General features: G+C 35.7%; 1 protein-coding gene across 4 annotated transcripts in view; it reads left to right on the forward strand.

The window, feature by feature from the left end:
* The window catches only part of SLC44A1 (solute carrier family 44 member 1), a 178,020-nt gene that overhangs the window by 94,029 nt on the left and 56,062 nt on the right, over nt 1-27,929 (forward strand). For all 4 annotated transcript variants that reach the window (XM_036903292.2, XM_036903291.2, XM_036903289.2 and 1 more), the window contains exons 5-12: nt 5,244-5,337; nt 12,291-12,460; nt 14,441-14,530; nt 18,558-18,697; nt 19,832-20,018; nt 20,969-21,134; nt 21,889-22,045; nt 22,756-22,839. In XM_036903292.2, coding sequence (XP_036759187.2) covers nt 5,244-5,337; nt 12,291-12,460; nt 14,441-14,530; nt 18,558-18,697; nt 19,832-20,018; nt 20,969-21,134; nt 21,889-22,045; nt 22,756-22,839 — 1,088 coding nt within the window. The remainder of the gene's footprint in view (nt 1-5,243; nt 5,338-12,290; nt 12,461-14,440; nt 14,531-18,557; nt 18,698-19,831; nt 20,019-20,968; nt 21,135-21,888; nt 22,046-22,755; nt 22,840-27,929) is intronic.

Consider the following 27,929-nt stretch of genomic DNA (forward strand, 5'->3'; position numbering starts at 1 on the left):
CAGGCTGTCTGTTTTATTCAACAGATGGCGTTTGAGTGCTGTCCATGTGCCAGGAGATAGAAGTTCCAGATATTTTAAGGCATAAGGTCCCAGTTCTCAAGGAGCTCTCATTCTAAAAATAGAGATGATATGTAAACTAAAAAATTACAAAACAATATGCTAAGGTTTTTAATAGAGCTAAGCAGTAAGTGGCTTGTTTGGGTGTGTCAGAGAAGGCTTAACAGAGGAGGTGAAGCTTGAATAGTTGATAGAAATACTGCGCAAACTCGAATGCCCTCTCAGATGTTAGTTGGGAAAGGACAACCCAAGCAGAGGGAACAGCTTGTGAAAAAGACTGGAAACTTGTTAAACAGCAAGAATTTGTAAGTAGTTTTTTATGTCAAGATGAGACTAGAGTTTTAGATAGAGACCTGCTTTAGGAGGGCCTTGCAGGCTAGGAGATTGGAATTTACCTGAGGGCAGGGTGTAATACAACTAATGCCTAATTTACAAAGACCATTCTGAAGGTTGTATGCAGGATATAGATGAGAAACCCTTTGGAAGAGTAGTTTTAAGTGATCCAATAAGAGATTATGAAGGTCTGCGATAATATAGAAAGATCAGATTGTCAGGACTTGTTATCTTGAGTCTTGAGTGGTATGGGAAGACAGTAGATAAAGAAGATATAGGATGACTTCCACATTTCATCTTGGGGATTTCATGGTTGATGGAGACATTTACCAGGATAGAAAATACACAGGAAGAGGCAGAGCATATTTGGAGAGTGGATGAATGATGGAAATGTCTTTTTTTTTTTTTTCAAACATGCTGTTTTTGAGGCATCTGGCACATATGTTTTTTGCTCAGGAGCTTATTGAATACTTGTCTGCCTGGTATTGAATTATTGTGTGCCTGGTATATGCCAATAGTAGCTGATGGATAATTCTTTATTATTATTAGGAATGATACAGGAGAAGCATGTGTAAAGAATTCTGGGAGTAAGTAAAAAGTTCTATTTCTAAATTTGCCAGTGATTGCTTATGTTAGGAAGGAAAGGACTCTGCTCAGTGTCACAGGGAAGTCAGAGATAGTGAGACAAGAGACCAAAGTCAAGAAAGCAAAGTAAGTTTTAATACACTCTGCATAGAGTAATAGAGCGGGCCTGCCTAAGATAAGACAGGCAGGCCCTGATGCTCATTTTGAGGCTTCTTTTATGTGGTTTTTGGCAGGGCAGAGAGGTCCTTGATTGACAACTGTCAGCTCTCTAGGCTTGTTCTGATTGGTGAAATGAGGACAGGGGCTGTGCTGTGCCTGTGCCTCTGATATTTCTTATCTGGGGGGACCCTGGACATTTCCTGAGTTGCTCTTGGACCCTGTGGCTTCATCTGATTAACTCTTTGAGTCATTTCTGGCTTTCTGGTTCTATTTGATCAACTCCCTGAGTCATATTTAGGGGGCCCTTTCTCCTTTCCATCCTGCTCATTTCTGTCTTTCTGCCTAACACTTATAAGGCTTTAGAAGTATTATTTTTTCATCTGTCACATTTACAGCGTGGTGATGGAAACATACCTCTTAGGAGAGTTGTGACATAACAAGTGATAGTGAGCTGAAGAATAAATAATTGAATATTATAAGGCATTTGAAAAACTGTAGTAGTTAAACATTCTGGGGCTATAGCAACCATTTACCAAGATAAATGTGTATATACCCAAGTTAGGTTCCTAAGATCCCTCATTTTGATGGCCTTTGAATAACATTGGCTGAGTTGCATGGATTGCCTCTAGTGTGGTTTAGATAAGCTTTTGTTTTTTGTTTTAGACTTTATAATTCAAGTATGGTTTTTCCCTGCTTTTTACATTAGAAGAAAAATGTTCTTACAGTTCATGACTAAGCCTCTTGCACTAAGCGTTGTTTATACTTCCATTCTAGAAAAAAAATTAGATACCACCTTAAAAATGCTCACTGAAAATGCATTAGCTAATAAACATGAGAAGAAAAACAATTGTAAAATGTTTGCCTTTACTAGGTTGCTTTAATGTTCTTCGTTGAGGCTTCTTTGTTCATCAGCCTTTTGAGCAGGAAGCAGTGTAAGGTTTCTTCTGAGACTTACTACTAATACATTGTAAAGATCTTTTTCCTTTAATCTATTTAGTGCAGGATCTATTTAGTACTGGCCTATGTCCCAGAATACCATCAGAGATAAGGCTATTATCCTTTCATTGAGCATTATCCTGGGAAAGTATTTATAAAATTGAACTCTGTTATACCTGCTGACCTCCTTTCTTAAATGAAGAAAGGGTGGGGGTGGAGATTATGTTAGTGAATTCAGATGGAGCAGTGTGACTGATGGCACAGACACAAATGACTTTTATATTGTGCAAAGTGCAAATCGATTCCATCTTGGACTCTGAAAAATTGACAATTCAGATCAGGAAGATCATGATCACATTTGGTGGTCTGCAGTTATTGGCACGGTTGCTATTTTTTCATGAGCAGTTCTATAAATGGACTCCAGCTATTTCAGGATTAATTGAAATGTTTGCTTGCCATTGCTATCATGTTTCCTCTAAAATTACCAAAAGTAGAATTCAGTAGCATTATCTTCGAACATGAAAGACTAGTTTTAGAAGAGTTAGATATTTAATATTGATGCTTCACTTAAAAATAAGTCATTAAAATGGGAAACAATGATCAAAAACAATTTCAAAAAATCTAGTTTCCTATGGTGTCTATCTTAAGAAGGTGGAAAAACTTAAGCACAGTGTCATGTAACTTTCAAGTCTTTTTAAAAGTATTCTACATTGTCAAATTATTTGAGTTATCTTTATATAAAATAGATGCTGCATGTTATTTATGTAAGTATTGCCATTACAGCCCACATATTTAAACACTTGGCAAGTTGGTTGCTGGTTTGGAGACAGCATTATTGAATTAAATGTTGGTTTGTGGCTTTCTAAAAATTCTTTTGACTGATAGGACAAGGTATAAATAAAATTAAGTCCCAATTTTGTTGTCCTAATGAGCTGTTTTTCTATATTCCCTTATGGTTGCTTCTCATATCCTCACTTGATGTTTCCATTAGTTCAATGTTAAAATCTGCAATTTTTACTTCACATTTTTTTTTCCATGATGTTACAGTGTAAAAGTCCATTATTGCTATAATATAAATACAAAGCTATTCTATCTATACTTAATATTAAAGTGTTTGACCAAATCTGTAATCTGGTAAGAACCCAAATTATTAAATATAAACAATTTATATGAAAGAGCACAGTAGGTCCTCAGCAGAATTAGAACTATCACCTAGATCTTCTCAGTTAACAATATCTATTGTATGATGAACTTTACATTATTGTAGTTGCTATATTACAAAATTAGCAGGTAAGTAAGATAGTACTTCTTAAGGATTTGATGGACCATATCCATCTGAATTTTATATATTATTGAGATATATATTAGTCATATAGGCAGAGAAACAGATGGTTTGCATGACCAATTTAGGATTGGATTTAAGCTGTCTTAAACTGTAGGAAAATGGGGAATCCTTTTATCAATTTATTGATTTTATCAATTTGTTCTGTTTATAGTTAGTGTTTCCTGCCTTTTTTTTTTTTTTGGTATCATTAATCTACAATTACAGAAAGAACATTATGTTTACTAGGTTCCCCCCTTCACCAAGTCCCCCCCACATACCCCTTCACAGTCACTGTCCGTCTGCATAGTAAGATGCTGTAAAATCACAACTTGTCTTCTCTGTGTTGCACAGCCCTCCCCGTATCCCCCACGCACTATACATGCTAATCGTAATCCCCTCTTTCTTTTTCCCTGCCCTTATCCCTCCCTTCCCACCCGTCCTCCCCAGTCCCTTTCCCTTTGGTAATTATTAGCCCATTCTTGGGTTCTGTGATTCTGCTGCTGTTTTGTTCCTTCAGTTTTCCTTTGTTCTTATACTCCACATATGAGTGAAATCATTTGGTACTTGTCTTTCTCCGCCTGGCTTATTTCACTGAGCATAATACCCTCTAGCTCCATCCATGTTGTTGCGAACGGTAGGATCTGTTTTTTTCTTATGGCTGCGTAATATTCCATTGTGTATATGTACCACATCTTCTTTATCCATTCATCTACTGATGGACATTTAGGTTCTTTCCATATCTTGGCTATTGTAAACAATGCAGCGATAAACATAGGGGTGCATCTGTCTTTTTCAAACTGGAGTGCTGCATTCTTAGGGTAAATTCCTAGAAGTGGAATTCCTGGGTCAAATGGTATTTCTATTTTGAGCATTCTGAGGAACCTCCATACTGCTTTCCACAATGGTTGAACTAGTTTACATTCCCACCAGCAGTGTAGGAGGGTTTGTTTCCTGCCTTTTAAATAAGAAAAAAGTCATGTATTATCTGAATGCATCGTGCTATATGCTATAATGTTAGATACTTAGTACTAGAAAGTGTAGGAGAAAGAAAGATGGTATGTGTGGTTAAGGATGTTTTGTAGTGGGAAATATAGGGTTTAATCCCAGCTCTGCTGCTCAGTAGCTATGTCATCTTGGGCTAGTTATTTATCCTCTTAACCTCGTGTTTCCTCTTCTAGAAAGTTGTCTTAATACTGCCTGCCTAACAGAGTTGTAGTAAATGATATAATTAATATGTACATATGTGGTGAGAGGAGAGGGTTACCCACCAGTGACTTTCTAAGACTTCCCAGCATAATGGGAGGAGGGGACAGGTTCCTTACCCATCCCCAGCCCTTTAGGGTGAGAAACTTACTTGGGGAACAAGGCCATCCTTAGAAATGGGGTGCTCTTGGCTTAACCCTCAGAAGTGCTGAGCTGGCAAAAACTCTTGGTTTCTTTAATAGAAGAATTTTGTTTCCTTTGTTCAGTTATTTAGAGACATCCTGGATGCAGTTTAGTCAGTTACAATTAACATTTGACTATTTAAAACTTATATATCTGTGTATGAGTATGTATGTCATCTGGTATAGGGTCTGACATTATGGCAGACACTCAAGAAATGTAGTTCTAGGACTTATTGTCATCACCCCTAATATTATTAATTAAAATTTGTACATAAATTACTGGAGAAGAATCAGTTTTAAATGACTGAGACTGATATTATAGACCAAATAAGATTCTTACTAATCCTATGATGTTTGAAAGTTGTAAATGTTGACTTAATATTAACATAAAATAAAATTAAAGCGAATTGATAAGAATTTATTCAGACTATTCTGCTAGCTAATACATAGCTTTTTTTCAACAGGTTCAGCACTATGTAGCTACAACCTAAAGCCTTCTGAATATACTACATCTTCAAAAGCTTCTGTTCTTTGCCCTAAACTACCAGTTCCAGCGAGGTAAATTTTATTGTATTTTATTAACTTGTGACTGTTGTTTTTGTAGGTAGATTGTAAACTGTACATGTTATTCTGAGAAAAGAGTCATTGATGATACTTATTGCCCAGGTCCAGTACTTTTACAACAGAAATTTAAGAATAGTAACAGAAATGAAAACATGTATTTCACATCTTTTCTTTAAAAAAGGCACATAGAGGAAAGAATTTTTTTCATTCTCAGATATTTTCTGTTTGGGTGGGGGGGTGGATCGCTTTTTTTTTTCAATGCTGTGATTTTTAAGTATACAAAACTGCTCAATCATTATAAAACATACAACAGAATTAGAAGCCAAATCCCCTAGTCTCCAAAGATAGAAGTTGATCCTAGTAATACTTACTGGGATTATTTTTCAATTTACTTTGTAAGTTTAAAAAACATGCCAGTGATTATTCTTCATAGTTCATTTCAGGCTCTATCCCTTAGGCTTTCAGACTCTATTTTCTGTAATAGGCTGTTTGCCATATCTTATCCAAAGTCTTATTCAAGTAACATATATTATTAAGTACCTACTATGTATGATGGATACAAAGATGAAATAAGAAATGTTCTTTGTTTGGAAGGCTCTCACAGTAGTTGTAAATAAAGCAAATTTTAAAATTATAAATAGATTTTTTAAAAAGGAAATAAATTCTCAAGCATTGTAGAATATATCCTTAGAATTAGGTGTAGAGGGTTTGGAGCACATCTCATCTTGAGAACCATAGCATGTATCACTAAGCATGCATAGCATGAGTCAACTTCTCTAGGAATCCTGAAACAAAATCACTCTTACTGTATTTCAGTATATTGGTTAAAATTTTGAGATTCATTTATGTCAACTTTCCTTTGGGTTGCTGATGGGAACAACTTGTGCTTTATTAACTTGAATTTGAAATTTTCTGTTGAAAAGTAGACAAAGGTTATACCAGTTTAACTGATTTCCAGGTCTACTTTAGTCTTGTCAAGTTGCTGTCGAGATTAAAAATTTTAAGCCTATGCCTCAAAAGTAAAGGGACTATTTTAAAAGATACTAAGTAAGAAAGATGCACAAATTGTGGGTTTAGACCAATAGGCAAAGAGATACCATTCATGAAAACTGAGATTAGGTAGGCTGTGACAGTGAAGAAAAGGGGGTCCTTTGAATAGTCATTGAAATAAATTTGTCAGTGTAAAGACAAGAAAAGCTCTGTCTTCTTATCTACTCAACTGCTAAAGCCTATTTTAAATGCATACTTTGAGTATAGAGTCACTCCTTCAAGGCATAAACATATTATAAAAGGACAGCCAGAAAGCCTTGGTGTGAGGATGAGGTTGCTCTGCTCCTGTGTAATATGGGTGGGGAGGGGGTAGAGTGCAGCTCGTGTTACAGATCCTCTTCCACTTCTGACCTCTGACTCTACATGCTGCTAAATACCTGTTTCTGGTTAGCTTGGGTGTCCCAGCGTGGCTGCACACATGCACATCTCACATACGGCATCCTAAGGGCATTCACTAGAAGACAAAACATAGTATTAGGGGTTTGGGTTCTAGAGATGGCCAGACTTGGCTTCTTGGAAAGTCATCCACTAATGTCTCAATAATCCAAGATGCAATGATGAACCTATAACATCTCAAAACTGACTATATACTATGTTTATACTGTGTTTAAAGATCCTCACGTTTTACTTTAAGCTACTTATGCCTCTATGTAATTACCTTACAATCTAAGTATCTTGTCATTTTTGTCTGAATTCAGCTTATTGGAAAGTAAAAGAGAAGAAAGAGTTGATGGAAGGCAAATTAGGACCTTGTAAATAATATCCTTTTGTATTTGGCAAGCAAAATTGGAAAATAAGAATTTATTTGTTTTAATAAAAAACTTGGGGCACTAGCCTGTTCCACATGTAGTATTAGATACTACAGTAAAGATACATCTTTAGAGATGAATGAGATTAGTATCAGTCCTTAAGAAACTCTGTCTTTAAAAAAAAGTGGGAACTGTGTATTTTATGACTTTATCTATAGCCATTAAAAGTCTAGCACTAGGCAAGCCTGTGATGCAGGCACATGCCCCTATGCATCTTTCATTTCTCTCTTCTTGTCCTCCTAGGAGTACCCTAGTGGATCAGAAAGAACTGAGCTCTGAGTCCAGATAGGCCTGGGGGTGAATTGTGTCACCACTTTCTATTTGGAAGCTGAAAAGTCTCTTAACCTCTCTATAAATCAGCTTTGCTCACATGTAAATTAGAAAGATTAATACCTCACACATGGAATTATTGTAAGAATTAAATAAGATAATATGTGTTAAACAGCCATTATTGTGCTTGGCATGTGGCTTAAGGAATATTATTTTTCTCAACCTTGCTGAGGGCCTAGCCCCCTTCTGCAGCTGAAAGCAGTACCAATTTTAGAGAAACGCAATTGTAGACTAATGTGCATTAAAACACTGGTGCCACATAATTGCCAAATGGATTACTATTCCTAAAAGCATTTGAATTTTAAAAGCAAATGCCTAGAAAGGTCCATATTTTATCCAAATTCACAACTCTCTATTGATGATATGCGAAGTCTAGTAAAATAGGGAGACTCGCCAGCTCATGTACTTAAAATGCTTAAAGGTTTAGGTATAACTAGGGGAAACTGCAGTATTAGAAACAGAATGCAAAATTCATTTCATTCACCGAACATTAATTTTGATACTTCTGGATGCCAGAAAGGATAGTCTGTGTTGGAGAATTAATAACATGATATGGAAATGAGAAATTAATAGCCAAGAAAAAAATGTTATCCATTCATTTTTTAAAATGAAGGATTCAAGGTAAATTAACATTGATTAATCATCTACTGTGTGCCAGCTACCATACTAAGCTTCTCATATGTATTAACTCATTAACCCTCACAAATGCCTGTAAGGATATTGTCCCTAATTTATAGATGAGAAAATAGAAGATAAAAGAGGTTAGAGGAGTTACCCAAGGCCACACAACCAGTTGTTGGAAATCAGAATTTGAATCTAAGATCTTGTAAAGCCTATACCACACTTAGTTTAAAAAAAAAAAAGAATGAAAGAAGAAAGAAAATGAAATGTGTGAAACCACTGCATATTACCACTAGATTCTTGACTTTTCCTGTGTTTTCTGTGCTATAGAGATATTTTCAGAGCCCTTTATTGTTATTCTTTCTTAAACAAAACTTTCAATTAGAAGTCATGTGTAATTGCTTATTTACAACCTGAAGCTTTAAAATAGTTGTGTGAGACACAAACTCCTGTCTTATGAAGGTGTGTGGCAAGAGCTATTAGGATTGTTTGTCATCAGACTTTGAAGGAGCCCATTAACTGTGGTAGTCTGGACTTAAAGGCAAATGGCCAGTGTGTTTGCCAAGGTAAGATACAATCTTCCTGCGAGTGGCTAGTTTTAAAAAATCTTTAAAAGACTCATTATAAATTCATTTTGTTCTCACTGACTAATACACCATAAAGTCCTAATGGGACTACATTGACTGCTTGAAGATTCAGTATTCTGTGGACTTTCATATAGTAAGAAAACTTAATATAAATAGAATTCTTTATGTTGTCCTCTTAAATAGGAAGCACAAAGTGTATCGTTTAGATTAGACACTAAAGTAGAAATGATCCCAGATACTAGTTCTCAGAAGTATTATTTTCTGAGAGGTATATGAAATCACCTAGCTCATCTCATCTTAAATTCATGATATCACATGGGATTTAAATGGTAAAATATAAGACACAGTAATTCAGTGCCATGATTACTTAGATTTTTTTCCCAGAAATAATCACTTGTTTAAATAATCAGTATTTGCTGTGTTTACTTATTTTTTTTAATAAGAAAATAATTTAAGTATTAAAAACTCATGGCTGGTCAAGTTGTTTTTGTTTAGGGAAGAGATGAGAAAAGAAATGACAAACAAGGAAACTAGTGCTTTTTGCTTTAAAGCTAAGTATTTAATTTTATTATTTAACCACCGTGTCCAATTTTCTTTATTTCCCTTCTATTTCTGATATAACTTACCACTAAGACAGATTTTGATCATTTTAACCATCAGCTAGACAATGTAGTTAGTTAATCAGTGCTAATTTTATACTTTCAGATTTAGAGCTGTCAAGTTTAACTGACATAAGTAATTATAAGATAAGGGACTGCTGTAATTTGTTCCATTTTTTGAATACTTGTAATAGTACTCTTTCCAATTGTCCAAGTGCTTACATGTACAGTATAAAAATGATGTGAAAGGATAAATTCGGAGCAGATGATTACTCAGTATTTCCTCTTAAGTAAAAATAAAGGATTAGAGTTTTAAGAGTATAATTCTTCCCTTTTCAAATCAGCTGTCCTCATGATGAGTCTGAAAAGCAGAAGAATACTAAAGCTACTGGGCATGCCGCCTTGATCAATTTAGATTTATGGGTGACCTCTATTATTATTATTATTATTATATTAATATCAGAAAAGCCTTACAGAGGATTTACTCCTAACTTTTCATCTAACAGATGGAGGAACTGAGAAACAGAGACAGCATCATGCAGCTGTGTGGTGTTAGGAAAATTGCCCAGGGATTTTGAACCCAAGTCCAGGTTTCTTTCCCTTATCAGAGGCTCCACTATCCTTTGGAAATGATGTATAATTTCTCTTTGTGCATAAAAATACATCAACATCTTATTAGGATCTGGGAGATGTAGGTGAAGCCATCTCTGGAGAGAGAATTCCGTTTCACTTATGGCTATAAGACAGGTAAAAGGAAACTGGACAGCAGGGTCAAGAAAATTGGTGGATATTAAAAACAAGAAAATGGCATCAGTATCCTTAAGATGGATATATTTTATATTCAAGGTTGGAGGCAAGTGAGTTAAACGGAGATTGCAACTCATATTATAGGGTAATAGATATAGCAGATATAAATGTAGATAATCGTGGAGCAGAGAGGACTTTAGTTTTGAAGGATGGAGAACCAGGCTTTAGTTGAAAGTATGGTTAGAAGTCCTTTGTCAGAGACGTTAACCTGGCAGGGACATTATCTAGGTAGCATCAGGAAAAAAACATTTGCAGGCCACAAAAGAGTTGTCAGTTTAAAGGTTTCTGTCCCAAATTAGCTTCCATTGATTAGGAACATACAGTTAATCAATCCTTTTTTATTCTTTCGTGTAATATTTCTAACTAAATCCATTTCACTAAAAAGTATTCTATAATTTAATATCTTTTAATATCATTAGTGAAACAACTTTTGGTCAAAAAGTGATGGCTTGCACACCTGTAATTCAACATTACTCAGGATGTTCTGGCTTTCTGTAATTCCTGACAAAATATAAGGTCTCTTACCAACACCATTTTTGATATGCCCACAGATCACAAGAGGCTATTTTTCTGTTTTTTTAGTGAACATTCATGTCACGTCACATCATCATTGTGGGCTACATTTTACTGAAGCATAAGATAAGGCTAGATCTTTGAAATTATATTACTTTCTTGTTCCATGAAGTTTAACAGCATGGAAGATATTGCTTATTCTCACTGCCAGTGGTGCTCATTTACTGACATTTAAGGAAAATCAATATATACTTGACTTACATTTTTATTTGAAAAGAAATATTCTTACTATTTTTTGAGGAAGGATACAAAAATAGTGTTTTGTTTCAGGTCATACAAAGTTGCTTTGCTGAGATTAGAAACCTTGGAACTTGGTGGTTAACCGCAAATCTTATCCACTAATTTGAACAAAATACAGTGCCAACCAAGGGTGAAAACACACTTACATTGTTACGGTCAAAAATGTTATGTTAGAGCTATGACTGATAGTCCTACAAATAATTCTGAAAATGTGGGATTCATGTTAGTGATGGCTTAGTTTTAATGTAATACACACATAAGTGTGTATTTGTGCATGGGCACACATAGGAGCTCTGTTAGAATCCAAATTACAACTGAGCACATACTCACAGAGCTTTGTGTGAAATCCCTCACTGATCAGATGTATACTATGTTCTGAGAAGCTAAAGTAGAAGAGCCATGTTAGAACAAACCAGGTTAATGTTACCATTCACACATAACTATGTTCCTTCCCAAGTAAGAGCTGCAATCAATAAAAGCCTGATATAATTACCTCTTTTTTTGACACAAATAATCTCATCATAAGAATAAGAACATGTAAAAAGAAAAGAAAGTAGCCAGAATCCTATGACTGTAACAAATCAGAGGTTTTTCATTTGTTTGTATTTCTTATATTTTCATTCTTAAGTGTATATCTTTTATACAGAGATGTAGTCATCACATTGGATATAAATTTTTGGTTATTTCCCTTCCACTATTACATCGTAAGTGTTTCCATACTATGCTGTATGTTGATGTCTCAGCATGTCTAATTTATATGAGAGTTAGTAAGTTTGTGCCCCAAACACCTTTTCTAACCAAGGGTTCTGTATACTGTTCTGATAAAGAAACACTCTATTAACGGTGGCACATTTCAAGCAGAAGCACGTGTTTTTTAATTTTTAAATAGCTTATGGCAAAAATTCATTTTCAGTTCAATGAACTATGTTTGTTAAGTTTTTTCATCTGCTCCTTGATTCACAGATGCATAGGCTGAGGACTTTAAGTGTTTGTTTTTGCTTTTGGTGGTTTTGTATGTGTGTGTGTGTGTGTGTGTGTGTGTGTGTGTGTGTGTGTGTGTGTGTGTGTGTGTGCTTCTTTTCAGAAGGGGTGAGTAATGTCTTCTGTTGGAACATGCACTCCATCCTCTTTAATAAGGCTTGTGATAAGATTGGCATCACTCCCCATGACAGTCATCTTCATAGCATTAAGTTCACAGCTCTTAGCTCCCATATGATGTGCGGAGGGTGGAGTGTATTGCAGTCATAATCACCTTTCATTTGTGTGTTTGATGTGGCATTTATATTAAGTAGGAGTAATTTTTTTTCTGATTTTTTTTCTTGTGTCACCAGTGCACCTATTCCATTCTTCCATCGCTGTGCTCCTGTGAACATTTCCTGCTATGCCAAGTTTGCAGAGGCCCTGATCACCTTTGTCAGTGACAATAGTGTCTTACACAGGCTGATTAGTGGAGTAATGACCAGCAAAGAAATTATATTGGGACTTTGCTTGTTATCACTAGGTAATTGTTTTTCTCGTTATTAGCTATTGCATAGTACTGCAGTAGAAGACTGTTCTGTCTTTTCACCAAAATATGAATATAACTGGGGATACCTGTAAAATGTTTAACTTCCCATAGCCAAAATAATTGTTTCCAATTACATAGTTATAAGTATATACATATTTTAAATATACATACATATGTATATATATACACACACACACGTTTATGTATATGTATATACATATCTGAGACTCATTTCCCTTCTTTTTCTCTCATTGGAGAAAACTGGTGTTTTCCCAAACTTTGGTTATTAAGTCTATAATAACTTCTAATTTAATAGCAGGAGGCTTCTTTAATGAATCAATACCCTTTTGTTTTTAAGTCATGATGCCAAAAAGGCTTATTTGCTTCTAAAAATAGGCCACATGTTCTCTTATGTATTTCCATCAAGGAGACATTTCTGATAGATCATTTCAGAAATATGTAGTTTTTTTGTCATTGCTACAGTTCATAATATCACTGTATTGCTGGAAAAATTAGATCTCCACTTGTTAGCCATTGAGTTTTCTGGTCAATAAATAGATAAGATAATCAATAAAAATGTTATTTTCAAGATGTAAACTCCCTATACTATCCCAGAACTATATGTAGCCATATCAGAATGTATAGATCCTTTTAGTGGGGAGAAGTTTAACTGTGGTAGGAACCAAACAACTATTTCATCATATAAGTAAAATGAATATTTATGCTGTTAACAACAATTATAGCCATTGGGAAGACTAGTGTATTTCCATGTTGTCATTAGAGAGTATTTTCCTTTTACTTAGGTAGTACTTGACTCAAATTGAAATAATGCTGTCCATATGAAAAGCTATGTCTGTGATATTTGAAACGCTCCCATCTGTTTTTGGTTCCTGTACACTTATTGCAAAAGTGAGTACCTTAATAATGTTACTTAGTCATAGATCCCAACCATTTATTTGGCTTTGCAAATGGCCCAAAGAAGCAACTATTAGTCTGATTTTATAAAGTATTTGGTTTCTGAAATAGGTGAATACTTTAACCAAGAAAAAAAAATTCAAACCTGAATAATAGTGATAATAATGTTGTCCAGCCATTGGAATTCCATTTTTTATTAGAATGGTCCTCTTTATTAGAAAAGATCTTTGTTCATTTGTTCGTGAAACAGGCCTTGACATAATTAAAAATAAACAGATTATGATTTCAGAAACGAATTTCCCTGTGCAAGGGTTAAATCTTCCCAGTTACTTTTTTGAGGTTTTTGCTCTAAATTTTAGCATGTTGGAATTTAGTGTGAGATTGGGAGAGGAGCTGGCTAAATAATTCAAACTAAGCTTTGCTCCTTTTTTAAGAGCTTCTCAATCAAGACCTCTGACCCCAGTTGAGAAGTAAAGTCAGAGGAATTTTGGCCTCAGAAGGCTTCAGGGTATTATTGTAAGGGGCAAACCAGAGTTTTACAGGAGAAATGACCAGAAAAAGATAAAATGCCATCTAGCTTGTGGACTGACCCTCACAGAAGTTGGTCCTGAGATGCATAGGTAACTCAAGGAAGTGTAGCACCCAGGTTAACTGATCTCTGTCTGCGTGTGATAATTCTTCTGTCACCAACATGACATGTCATCCTCTACACTTTGTGTGTGAGCATGTGTGTTTGTATGTGAGTTCTGCTGTCTTCCCGTGGTGAGTCCACAACAGTTCTGTGCTGTTTTTGAGTCACCATGTGCATTTGCATGTATTCTTTTCTGTTGTTTATAAACCCACAGTCAGGAGGCTATGCTTTCAAGTGATGCTATTCAAGTGGCAGAAGTGCCCCAGTCAAAGTGCAAAAGCTGCCAGTGTCCTTTCTTACCTAAATTGGGATCATGAGCTTGTCAGTAGCAACAAAGTACATCCCTATGAGAAAACAATTGAAAGTTTCTCTTTGCATTTTCCAATGTTTCCAAATAATATTCTGCATGTTCTCTATCTTCCCTGCAGTTCTATCCATGATTTTGATGGTGATAATCAGGTATATATCAAGAGTGCTTGTGTGGATCTTAACCATTCTGGTCATACTGGGTTCACTTGGTAAGCTGCTTATTCCTTTGTTTTTAGTAATTAGAATTGAGAAAGTTTGGTTTTCCTTAAGTTCAGAACTACTTTGATTATTTTAAATAACTTTTCTTTAGTAAGGCTTTTTAATTCATTGGTAAGCTGTAAAAAGACTAGTAAACGGATTACATTAAAGTTAGTTCACTGTATCAGATAAAATAGCAAGGTCAATGGCATTTGGAATAAAAGTATGTGGAGATACTTTTTAAAGAAAGCTAACATTTTTCTGTCAGTATCAGTTTTGGGGAAAGAATCCAAGAGGAAAGAATGCATTTGATTGAGGCTCCACTTCTTGTTCTTTAATTTTTGCTTGATTCTTCCAGTGCTCCCTGCCTGGCAAGTGAAGGGACCCTTTCCTTTTAACTTGCACTTGTTTAAGGCCTGAATCAGCCATTCTAAGGTGTTTAAGTTCTAGCTGATTGAAAAGTGTCTCTGGCAGGATAATTTTGTGTATGTGTTTAGATTTTATTAGTTGTTTTTCTAATGACATCATTTTGTTTTCTGTTTTTGTTTTACTGTTTCTGATGAAACCTTCCAGGATTTCTGTGTTTATTGTCTGATAAAAAAAATCTCTCCCCTCCCAATTATAAATGTGACACCTCTTCATAGTATCTAACTGCTTCCATGGTACAAAATAGAAATATAGAAATAAATAGATAAAAAAGGAAAACAGTTTTATTTTCATATGCTACATCTTCTCTTTAAAGAGAATTTACTTCTGTCTTTTTAAATTTCATAATTATATTTAGGACTCTACCCTCAGTTCATCACTGTGAACATTTGAAATCCAGAACTTTTCTGTGTGTGTGTGTGTGTGTGTGTGTGTGTGTGTGTTTAAGTTAAAATGTTTCAGCCCAGTGTGAAAGTGTTTTAGTAGGGGAATTTGACCTCATTATATTAATAATCCTATCTCATATATATGTGGTCTTACTGATACCTGTTTTATGTTTTTCTTAAATATATATTTTTTATTTTGTTCTCTCTTTCCTATATGAACTATGTTTTGCTTTTTTTCACCCCTGCATTGGATGGTGATATTATTTTATTATCACTTCTACAGTTGGTAACTATACATTTTCAGAAAATGTTCTTCAGTCTAGAATCCTAGATAATTTCTATTAACGGCTGAATGGAAATGATAAATGTTGAGTTTTTCCCTTGTCTCCTTTAAATTTACCATAAACTTTTCTCCCTTTCCAACCTTACTCTCTTCTGTCCATTCCTACTTTTTAGCTCTGAAGTTCTCCTGTCCTAGTTTTTGTGAGAACTACTGGTCCTATTTTCAGAAAACTTTATTCTTGAGTTCTTAATTTCAGTTCATCTTTGTTTTGACTGGAATCTGAATTTAAATAACTTATTTATGAAGGACTTGTGGGTCATTTATTTTCTCAACTCTTGATTATCTAAGGTTGTCTTTGCTTTATATGTGAATATTGAATTTGCTGCATAAAAAATTCTTGAGGTACAATATGTTCCCTGTGTCTGTACTTTATTTCAGAAAAGAACTTGGTAACTAGATAAATGTTGTTCCTTTGCCCATAACCTTATATCTAATCAGTTCTGAATCTTAATTAAGGTTATTTGTGAGATGGGGGGAATCTTTTTCAACTTTGAAGAGTTTTCTTTATTTCTTTATTCGATTATTCTTTCTGTTCCAGTGGTTTTCTTCTTATGCTGTATCTCCTAAATTATCATTTTCATTCTTGTTCATGTTCTTAACATTCAGAAAGAACTCTTCAAGTTCATTTTCTATTTTGCTGATTCACTCTTCCTCACTATCAGTTCTGTACTAGTTTGGTTCTTTCCATTCATCTTATTTGTAGTTCTTCCTTTTCCGGGCCATCGTTCTTTTCATTTCAGGTTGTAGCCTTCGTATCTGATTCTGTGTTTAGATGGTGTCTTAATCAGTGTGGACTTCTGTAACAAAGAACCATAGACTGGATGCCTTATAAACATTTATTTCTCATGGTTCTGGAGGCTGGAAAGTCTGATATCAAGGCACCAACAGATTCAGTGCCTGGTGAGGACTGGCTTCTTATTTCCAGCCACCTTCCTGCTTTGTCCTCATGTGGCAGAAGTGGGGAAGGAGCTCTCTGAGGTCACTCTTATAAGGCCACTAATCCCATTTATAAGGACTCCATTCTTATGACCTGGTCATCTCCCAGTGGCCCCATCTCTAAATGCCATCACATTAGAGATCAGGATTTTAATACAAGAGTTATGGGGGAATACAAACATGCAGTCAACAGATGAATAGTTTTTACAATAAAAGTAGATTTGAATCCCAAATCTGCCACTCACTAGGTAAGTGACATTTGGCATACTACTTAACTTTCCTAAATTTCAATTTCACCATTTGTAAAGTAGAGCTAATAATACCCACTTAATAATATTGTGATTGTACCTACTGTGCAGTTCCTAGCACAAATCTAGAGGTTTAATAAATTCTATCTAATATGGCTGTTAGGATCAATGTCCTTCTTGATGTCATCATTATTATCTCATTCTATTTTCCTTGAACTTCAGCCTTTCTCTCATAACTTTTTATTCCTGTTTGTAGAGAACTTGTTTTATTCCATATTTTTGAGGATATTAAACAGTTTTCCAAACAATTGTCTTGTACCTTCAAGATTTTAAAATGGAAGTCTTTCTCTTTTTCTGAAATATTTTTCATAGGCTCTAGGTTGTGTTTATTTACTCATACTTAATAGAAGAAAAATTTATGTTCAGTATCTGCCAACAGGTAGTGTTGGAATTTCCCTTTGACACCATTCGTTCTATTTGAGAGCAGGTAGAGATCAGGTTGGCTTGCCTAGACCTCAGCCCAGGTTCTTATCTCCCAGGCATTTATCTTGTCCACTTATATATACACATTTCTACTCTGAACTGGCCCCATCCTTACAATGGCCTATAAGGCCTTACAGTGTGATCTGGTCCCCAGCTCCCCTGATGCCCACATCTCTTGCTACTTTTCCCCTTACTCATTGCAGTAGCCACAATGGCCTCCTCCTTTACACCAGGCATGCCTCATTTCAGCATCTTAGAACTTGCTGTTACCTCTTGCCTGGAATATTCTTCCTTTATAATTTCATCAGTTGCTTTCTCCCTGTCTTTGGTTCTTTTGCTCATATATCATCTCACCAGTGAGGCCTTGCTTACCCACCTTATAGAAATTGTGATGCTTTCCTAGCCCCAGCACTTTGCATCCCTCTTACCAGGATACTTCTTTCTTAGACTTAATATACTGTGTTCTTACTTGTTGCCTTATTTTTTTGCTTCCCTGTTCCTGTATGAGCTCCAGAAGAGGTGAGGGTAGGGACTTGGCTTTTTGTCTGTCTTGAGTACCTAGAACAGTAGATACTACAGGCACTCAGCATGTTTGCTGAATGGACTGAATGAAGGTGTGTGATGCAGTGCTCTGATAAGGAGCAGGTTTGCCTCCCTCTTCAGTCTAGTTCTCAGGATCTCTGAAGTAGTGATGGAGATAAAGTTCTCATCCCCAGCACCCACTGCTGTCATTCCATCAGAGATTTCCTATCTTTATTCCTGCCTTTGGTGGGAACTACTCTTTTGATCTTCATTTATTCATTGTACAAATATTTTATCAACTGCATGACTGTCAGCAGTAGGCACTTAGGTTACTGTGATAAGTACAACATAGGTCTTTGCCCTTTCTCATCTTCATTGCTGATTCCTGTGACCTTTATTTGCCTCTTAGAGGCTCCCCAACTTAAACAGAGGCTAGGGTTCTCTTGTGACCAGTTCCTCAATAAGTTTGTTTGCCACACTGAAAGACTTGTAAGTGCCTATTGTGGAAGATGACTGTGGAGGAATTAGAGCTTCCTTTATGCTGGCCAAAGTTATAGCCACACACCTCCCAGCCCAACAGATTGCTGCTGTGCTAGTCCCACAATGAGGTATAAGAAGCGTCCAGGGGATTAAGGATTTATATTACACATTTTCCTGTGCTAATTATTGCAAAAACAATTGTTTTTGTCCCCAGGGGGCACAGGTGTACTGTGGTGGCTGTATGCAAGGCAAAGAAGGTCTCCCAAAGAAACAGTTATTCCAGAACAGCTTCAGATAGCTGAAGACAATCTTCGGGCCCTCCTCATCTATGCCATCTCAGCTACAGTGTTCACAGTGAGTATAGGCCTAGGTCTATCTTTTAGGTTTACATTTTTATTTATAGGAGCTCATTAATGAAGCAGAAACTCACCTGTAGCTATTGTATGCCTAACCCTGATTTCCTTTAGATAAAATCTGTCCCACAGAATGTGGCAGGAAAATGTCTTCCCAAGGCCTCCCTAATCTGATGCAGTATTCAAATAGAACAACTTTTTGAGAGAGGATTTCACCTAAAATATTTACATTATCATTTGCTAGGAAGAGTGTGTTTCTTGCTGTCATAGGATAATGTAATTACCTTTTAAAAGTTCCCTTTACTGTGGAAAGTATGTTAAGAAATACACCACCTCATATTGTTCCATTTATTTGTGCACGTTTTTTTCCCCATTATTCCCTTTTAAGCTTTTCTTTTAACATTATTTCAAAAATATAGGTGAGCTTTACTAATTAACATCTGGTTAAATAATCAGTACTTGTATCTGTGGTTCATCTCCTTCTTCTCTCTGAAAAAAGGGGGAAAAAAATCTCAGTCTGCTTCTTGGACCAATCTCAAGCTTTTTATTGAGCATTAGAAACAAAATGTAAAGCTACCATAAAGCCACTGGTGCCAAAAGATATTTCTTATAATATAAATATTTATTAATCATCTTGAAGGAAGTTCTCTGTGCCAGTTGCCAGGATGGGTGAGGGGGGACAAAGGGTGACTGACATGGACCCTGCTCTGAAGGAGCTCTTGGTCCAATAAGGGAGATGAAATAGAAATACCTCCTGTTTTTGTAGTCATGGCATATGGTCCTCTTCCCTATTTTCAGAAGGACAAGCATATATCCATTCAAATAAATCAAAAGGCTCATTATGACTGACAACATGATTTGATTCATAGTAAGTCAAGAAAGGAAAGGTAGACGAATTAGAGGATTTATTAATTAATCAAGAAGTCATTTTATGTTTAGCTTTAAAGGACATTTTCAGTATATAAATGAAAATGATGTGCCACAAAAGCAATACAGATTGGTAAGTATTACTGGTATTTCAGGGAACACTTCCCATTTTGGAATGCAGAGTTATGTTAAAATTGTCCACCATTGTTCAGTTTTTTCACTGCTTTTAACAGTAACTGTGACCTTTCCTCCCATCCTCTCCATACAGGTTATCTTGTTCCTGATAATGTTGGTTATGCGCAAACGTGTTGCTCTCACCATTGCCTTGTTCCATGTGGCTGGCAAGGTCTTCATTCACTTGCCCCTGCTAGTCTTCCAACCCTTCTGGACTTTCTTCGCTCTTGTCCTTTTTTGGGCATACTGGGTCATGACACTCCTTTTTCTTGGTACTACTGGTAAGAAGACATGTCGCTTCCTTATTAGTGGTGAATCTGATTTGCACTAACATATTTTAAACCATCGGCAAGATACAATTTTTAAGATGTCTATTGACTAAGGTCTAATAGCCATCAGAACTAGCACTAGTTATGGCTCTTCAATAACACATTCCCTACTTAGGACTTTTAGATCATCCTAGAAAAGTTAAGTCTAAACCAGGTAAGTCCTGAAATTGCAGACTAGTGTTGAGATCACTGTAGATTTGAGGTGAACTCCTGTACTAACTCAGACATTTGGATCCATTCTAAGATGAGCTAATGAATGCAGAACCACTCTGGAGTTGCCTCAACCCCAGTTACTGCCAAAAATCCACTTGCTTCCTTAGTGATTTCTAGTCTGGAAATGACTTGAATCTGGGTAGAGCTCCTAGTGATAATGCAGTTTATAGTTAGACTCTCAGACTTGCTTGTTGCTTAATATTAAAGGTAATGCCTGAATGGAGTAAACTTTGAGGAGTGAAGGAGAGTAAACTTGTATGTAACTTCTCTGGCCATTCAGCACACATCTACCAGTTGGATGTAATATTAGCTTCTATACTTTGCTAATAATTTAGATCTGTAATTATTGGACAAGTAATTGCTCTGAATAAAAAAAAAAGGTGAAATGTTTGAAAATTCATGCCTGAACTAAATAACTGGTAACGTGGTAAGAACTATATTCATATAGAACAACTTTTAAAAGCTATATATTATGCCTTTGAGGAAAACAAAATGCTTAATTATATAATGTTTGGTTTCACAACCTTTCAAGTGATGAATGAAATAGCACTGTGATCATAAAGTGTGGGGGTGTATGGTGGAGGGGGTAGGGACCTACTGTTGGTAATTCATCTCTTACATTTAAATAGCCGTTATTTTTTGGTTTATACTCTATGTGCTGCTTCTTCCCTTCCTTGATATTTTCCTAGGCAGCGCTGTTCAGAATGACCAAGGCTTTGTGGAGTTCAGAGTTTCTGGGCCTCTGCAGTACATGGGGTGGTACCATGTGGTGGGCCTGATTTGGATCAGTGAATTTATTCTGGCATGTCAGCAGATGACAGTGGCTGGAGCCGTGGTAACATACTATTTTACTAGGTGAGAATTCATACTTGTCACAAAACTTAAGATCATCTAAATGATTATGTCTGAAGGAAATGGGACAGGCTGGTAAGAGTTTTCGTTTCTTTAAAAAGTAATTGGAAGTGAATATGACAATGTTATTATTGATGATTCTGGGAGATAGGAAAATAGGAGGTTGCTACTTTATACTTTCCTGTAACTTTCTCAAAAACTTAATCAGAACAGCAAGTCATGATATAACTTAAATCATATTTAGCAGATGAGTAAATCTTGGAGTAGTGTCTTACAATGTACCTTTGCTTTATATAAAAGCCCATCAAAGACAACAAGTCTGTTTAATTTGTTTGTATCAGAATAAGTGTTGTGACTCCCTTTCCTAACTTCAGAGCTGAATATAAGCTGTGGGCCTTACAGGTTTCTATTTTAATGAGGTGCCAGGCTAGACTGAATATCTTTTTAAGTTCCATTTTCTGGAATTAAATGAATGCCCTAAGTATTTACTAGTAGAACTTTCAAAACACAGTTTAATTTAACTTAAAATGTTAGATCATAAGAACTCCATGAAACTACTATGGAGAAATGAAACATTAATTTTATATAGTACATCTGTAGCAGTTGTATTAGTTATATATTACTTTGCCATTTTGTCATGAAGCTAGAATAAGAAAAATGAACTAATTTTTCACTGTACTGAACTCTAAACCATTCCTGTGTTTCCCTCCTGATCTAGGCTATGTTTTAATTGTCTTCTTGGTCATTTTTAAAACAGGGATAAAAGGAATTTGCCATTTACACCTATTTTGGCATCGGTGAATCGCCTTATTCGTTATCACCTCGGTACTGTGGCAAAAGGGTCTTTCATTATTACATTAGTCAAAATTCCACGAATGATCCTTATGTACATTCACAGTCAGCTCAAAGGAAAGGTAAGGAGAAAATACTTTTCTGGGTTTTCTGTGGGCACGTTCCAGACCTCAGGTCTGCATATAGTAAAGCTCCCAACAATGTTAAGTCCAAAGTCGTAAATGTTTTCTTCAAATTCCTTGCAAAGGAGAGTCCAGTCCTTCCCTCTTCTTTCCCACTCTTGCACCCCATATGCCCTGGCAAAATCCTTCTAATCACTGGTTTCCCAGAGTGTCCTGTGTTTCTCTTCCTCTGTGTTGACTCACACACCTTCCTCTGTAGAACCTCTTCTCTATCCTTGACTGTGGAAATAACATACATTTCAATACACCTTAACTCAAATGCCACCTTCTCCTAGAAACTTTCCCTGATTCCTCCTATCTTCCAAATGATGTTGGTTCTCTGTTCTCCACTCTCATAGCACTCATATCTGTATCATATTCTGATTCTCACCTTTTTAGGGTTAGCTTTTTTTATTTTCCTCTCCTACTAAATTATAAGTTCCTTGCTGGTCATATGCCTTCCTATACTTTATATGTAATAAGTACTAATTAAATGTTAACTCGAACTGATTAAAAATAATTCAGCCATTGCAATTTAAGGGAAAAGAACAGGAACATTTGAAACTTTGAAGCATAGGTTGTGATTTTTTTAATGTTTATTTTTCTAACATTCTATATGGTGGTTTGGTTCTTTGATTTTTTAAATTATTTCCATTTTTCATCCTTTCCAGGAAAATGCTTGTGCTCGATGTGTGCTGAAATCTTGCATTTGTTGCCTTTGGTGTCTTGAAAAGTGCCTAAATTATTTAAATCAGGTAAAATATTTTCAAAATAAATCTAACATTCATTTTCAAAGTTATGTTCATTGTTTCATCTTCCAAGAGCTTAATTGAAAGATGTTATGTTTTTTCATGGTGGTGTACATTGTGCCTTGATCTTGTATATCTATTTCAATCATATTTTCATTTTTTTAAAGTAACATATGTTCTTATCAAGGCATTTTTAATTAATTGTAATACATGGATAAAGTATCATTAGGGTTCATCTTTCAGGAAAGGCATTGATCTCTTATCCCTTAATTCACATCCTTTCATCTTTGATTTTCCCAGAAAATCTCCTTATTTTAGCCATAGTTCTTTCTATTAAATGTTTGAAAGCTTTAATTTAGTGAAAAACCATTATGATACTCTTTTTTGTAACCATCTACAGTTGTTCAAAGCCAGTGTGCTTTCTATGCAGATACTTTTTTTTTGGTCCAAATGCCGAAGACTGTGATAATGGTGTGGTGAATATTAAATGAAGTGCTATTTCTAAGGTCAAATGGAGGAATTGATACTGATGGGACATTTCTTAGGGGATCGGGTTGGTCCTCTGTCTTTCTGTGTCTGAGCATGTAGGACTTCCTGTGAGCATCTTTTCTTCTTTTTTTTTTTTTTCCTTTAATAACTACTTCTCTCCGTTCTCTGAAAATTAATTCTAATGTACTGAAGCCCTCATCTAATAGACCAAAGATAAAAACTGACTTTCTCACCATTTGTCTCTAAGTGATTGAATGGTAGTGTTGTACTTTCCATTCGTTCACAGATAGCCATCGGTTGATAGTCTTGTGGCCATGATGTTGAGCATGCCTGGAGTTTACTTTTTTGCAGTTCTATGGTTAATATGAAAAAGTTGGTGTGACATTTCATTGGCAAAATACATTCTTGTAGGTCATAATAGTCTATGGATGTAAAGTGTTTGAAAGGTCATTATTAAAATAGTTAGCAACAGCATAACAATCTGAAAACTTATGTTCTTTAAAATTTGCTTTGGGACTGAGTCATCCTTATCAAAAACTTGATGGATGCACTGAAGGTACTCACCATTACATTTCTACCCATCACCAAAAGCTTATTCTCAGAGAGATATGCTGAACCCAGCTCTCTATCTTTGCACCTCCCCACAGGCACCTTCTGCTCTTACAGTCTCCCAAGTGTGCCTGGAATGACTTCCTTCCAACACTTACTGATCCTAATCCTTAATGATTTTGCCTGAGTATCACCTCAAAGAGCCTTGCCTTATTATCCCAGGCCCTCCACTGACCTTCCACATCACCAGTTCATACCTCTGTGAAAATACTGAGAACACTATGTGGAAGCTGTTTACCTCTTTCTTTCCATATTTAGACTTTTAGTTTCTTAAAAACAGGGATCTTACCTTATTTTTGTCTCTCCAGAAATTATCCCAGTACCTGATACACAACAGGTGGTCTTTAAATGTTTTCTGAATGAATTATTAATCAATGAATATTTGGGTCTAAAAAGACTACAGAGGTGATATAAAACTATAAGAAAGAGTCTCAAAAAGGAGATGTGCAGTTATACCAAAGGAAGAAACAAATCACGTGATGTCAAGATGCTCAGTAACCAGGTGAAAAAGTCCGGAGTTTTCAACCCATCCCAAGCTAAGCATTTGTCAGCGAGTTAGTACCAACAGTCCTGAGATGTATCTCAAGCTGCAAACTGCTCTTTCTTGTACAGCTTTTGTCCACTCCAGCTCTTCATTAGGTAGGCATGATGTTTGAAGATTCAAGGAAGACATTAAAATAGCAAAAAATCAAATGAGTAAAGGTTTAGGGAGAGTAATTCTTAATAGTTCAGTTCGGGAATACGAAGCACTGTGCTGTGGGGAACTGATTTCCAGTGGTGCTTCATGTCTCCAGTTTTCATAGGAATTTCATTTGAAATGAGGTCAACAGATTGAAGACATTAGAAAACTTCCGGGCTTGACAAGTTAAGCATAAAAATCAGTTGCCAGTGGAATTTTTTCATCCTTGTTCCTGTGAAATAGTTCAGAGCTAGGTGGGCACCCATCTGTTTGAAGTATTTAAAATGAATGGGATCATGGCAGTACTGAATAGATGAGTTCCAGAGACTTTTCTAAAACTCGAAAAAAGCAGTAAGGTTTAAGTGTGTGGTCTGCTGGGGCGTGAAGAGGCACTCTTCTCAGTGCTGTCACACACATTAGGCAGTTAGCAGCTTAGTGCTCTTATAGAGATCAAGCCATAGCTGGCATCTAGATAACAGTTGGCTTACACCTTTCGTTTTGTCTCTATTATTGATCATTGCTTCCTGAAAATGAAGTTCAGTTTTTCCATACACATGGAATTGAGTCCATACTTTCATAGCCTTGTTGGAGAAGGTACAGTGGATAATTGGGAGGTGTTGTACAGTGGAGAGATCCAGATGTTGAAGATGTGTTCCAGTCCCAACAGTGTAACTGATAGCAAGCTAAGTGAGTTTCAGTTTCCGTCTGCAGTAAGTGGAGAAAAATGTACCTATCCTCATAGCCATTAGTTATGGATGAAATATAATGCAGAAAAATAAACTCTTAGAGTGCCTGGCTGTTGGGAGGCACCTAGTAAATGTTACTGCTCTCCTGTGCTCCCCACCATTTTATTTTCTTTATAAAGAAGTCCTAGTGTTTTACTGTAAGATAAGGGAGCTATGGCAAAGATCATCCAAAAGGTAGTTCTGAAGATGTATCTATTTTCTCTAAAAATAAGTGTAATATAAAATATTAAAGAGTTTGGAAAGCCAAAACAAGAATATAACATCACCCATAATCTCACCATGCTTACACAACAGTTATTTTCATTAAAATACTGATTACTAGCTTTGAGAAGAGTTGGTAATAGTGCATTTCAGTATAGTAATGTCTGATAGTCTATAAACCTCACCTATAAAATAGGGATGATAATAGTGTGTAGTGTCCATTGCAGTGAAGGTGAAGAGAGTGTCTGCAATGCTTCAAGCATGTACCTGGACACAGCAAGTCCTTAGTGAGTGACAACTCATATTCTATAATACTCTCCCTAACTAGTTTCTTTTATATTTTTTAATGTACAGCAGTTTAATTTTTTCTCTTGTCAGGTCTTTCAAACTTTTCTTTTATGGATTCTTACTTGGCTTTAATTGCTTAGGAAGGTTTTCTCACCTCAAGATCAAATAAAAATTCTATTTTTTTCTTACAGTCATCCAGAGGTTTATTTTTTTTATTTTAAACTTACATCTTTAGTTTGTCTAGGATTTAATCAATTGTCCTAGAACCAGTTAGTAATTAATCTACCTTTTTCTGATATGAAATGTCAAATTAATCATGTATTAAATTCATATATATCATATTTGAGTCTGTCTCAGGACTTTCTGTTCTGTATCATTGATCTGCCTATGCTTATACCAATATTGCAGTATTTCATTTTTATAGCTTTGTTATATATCTCAAATATCTTATGATGCAAATCCCTCTCATTTTACTTTTCAGAGATTTCTTGTCTACTCACCTCTTTACTCTTTGAAATTATCTTAGAGTATTTAGTAGAGTACAGTGAAATAATAATGCTAATCTGTATTGAGCACTTACATTGTGCCAGGTACTGTGGCTCACACTTTACTTGTAGAGTCTCCCATTTAGAGTTCTATTTGTCTAATACTCTTCAGAAATGGTTAACAATGAGTTAGTTAATGTCCCTTTGCATTGTTTTTCTCCTCTCATTTGTTTTGCTGTCACTCCTAAGATCAACATGCAACCTAAAGTCAAAAGCCTTGGGCAGGGCTGGACCTGTGTAAACCCCTCCCTGGCCTGTTGAAGTCTTTTACATTACTCAGTCAGATGAGCACAGCAGGCAGGGTTCAAGACAATAGAGAGCGGTAGTAACTGTGGTAAACTGGAGAGCTCATATTCCATCCAAAGAGGGCAGTCACCACTTAGCTCTAGTGTACTGTTGCTATGTGAGAATTTATAGATAGTTTCTAACTTCTATTTTTCTTCTATTCAGTTTTCCAAGAGAAGCCAGAGTTCTGGATGTTCCCATTTTATCTCCTGCTACTAAAATGTTGGTAACTAAAATAGGTCTTTGAGCCACACAGTGTCAGTTGTCCATGGGCCATCAGTTTCTTACATTGCCTTAGAGAATTTAGAGGATAATAGTACAGAAGAGTATTGATACGGAGGTAGAGTAGGCCAGGGTCATTTTGCAGCACAGTATGAAATTCCATCATCCCAAACCATGCTCCAATGCCAAAAACCATGGAAAATACAGCTGACTTCAAGAAAGAGCTTTAGTTGTAGAAAATAACTCATTAAATATTTACAGCGTAAGTGCTCAAGTTTTGCAAATAAACAGATGAAACTGTAAACTGCTTATTGTTTCTGCAGGTGCTTACTTAATGTGACATGAAGGTGCTTGTACATTTAATCCAACAGATAGAATTCACTTTAGGTAAAGAGATTGTTAGAACTAGACTTTGTTTCTTTTGGGCCTTGGATTACTCAGGCCTTGATTTACTTTGACACTATTTGGAGGTGGTACATTTAACCACCTGGGTATCTGCTTACTGGCTGATAAGCTTTTGAGATTATAAAGCTTTTCTCTACATAGTATGAGTGGGAATTGTAGAGAATGTTTTTTTAGCACCTACTACCTAATACTATACTAAGCACTTAATATATATTATCACTTTCTATCTACAACTCTGTAAGGAAGGCTCATTTCCCCTGTTTTATAGATGAGAAAATTGAAAGTAACATCTTGGGGCAGATCACATGACCTAGAGGTAGAAGAAGTTTTCAGATATAAGTTTGCCTAGCTCTTGCCATGATATCACACTGCTTCCAATATAAATATATACACATTTTTGTGCAACATAAGACTAAAGTATAGTTTATTATAAAGAATATGCAAACATCTCAAACTTTCATGTTACATGCTGTAAACTAAGACAAGTGCTAGTTTAAAAGACAGTCCATTTAAATTCAGATTTGTAACATATTTTTAATTCTTATAACCCTTTCGAAGTCCAAGTATTTAGAACCAAACTGAATGAAATATATGGTATAAGTTAGACTTTGTGCCCTCTCCATTGTT

Source organism: Manis pentadactyla, chromosome 3 (genome assembly GCF_030020395.1).
Source record: "Manis pentadactyla isolate mManPen7 chromosome 3, mManPen7.hap1, whole genome shotgun sequence".
In the NCBI taxonomy this organism is placed as follows: Eukaryota; Metazoa; Chordata; class Mammalia; order Pholidota; family Manidae; genus Manis; species Manis pentadactyla.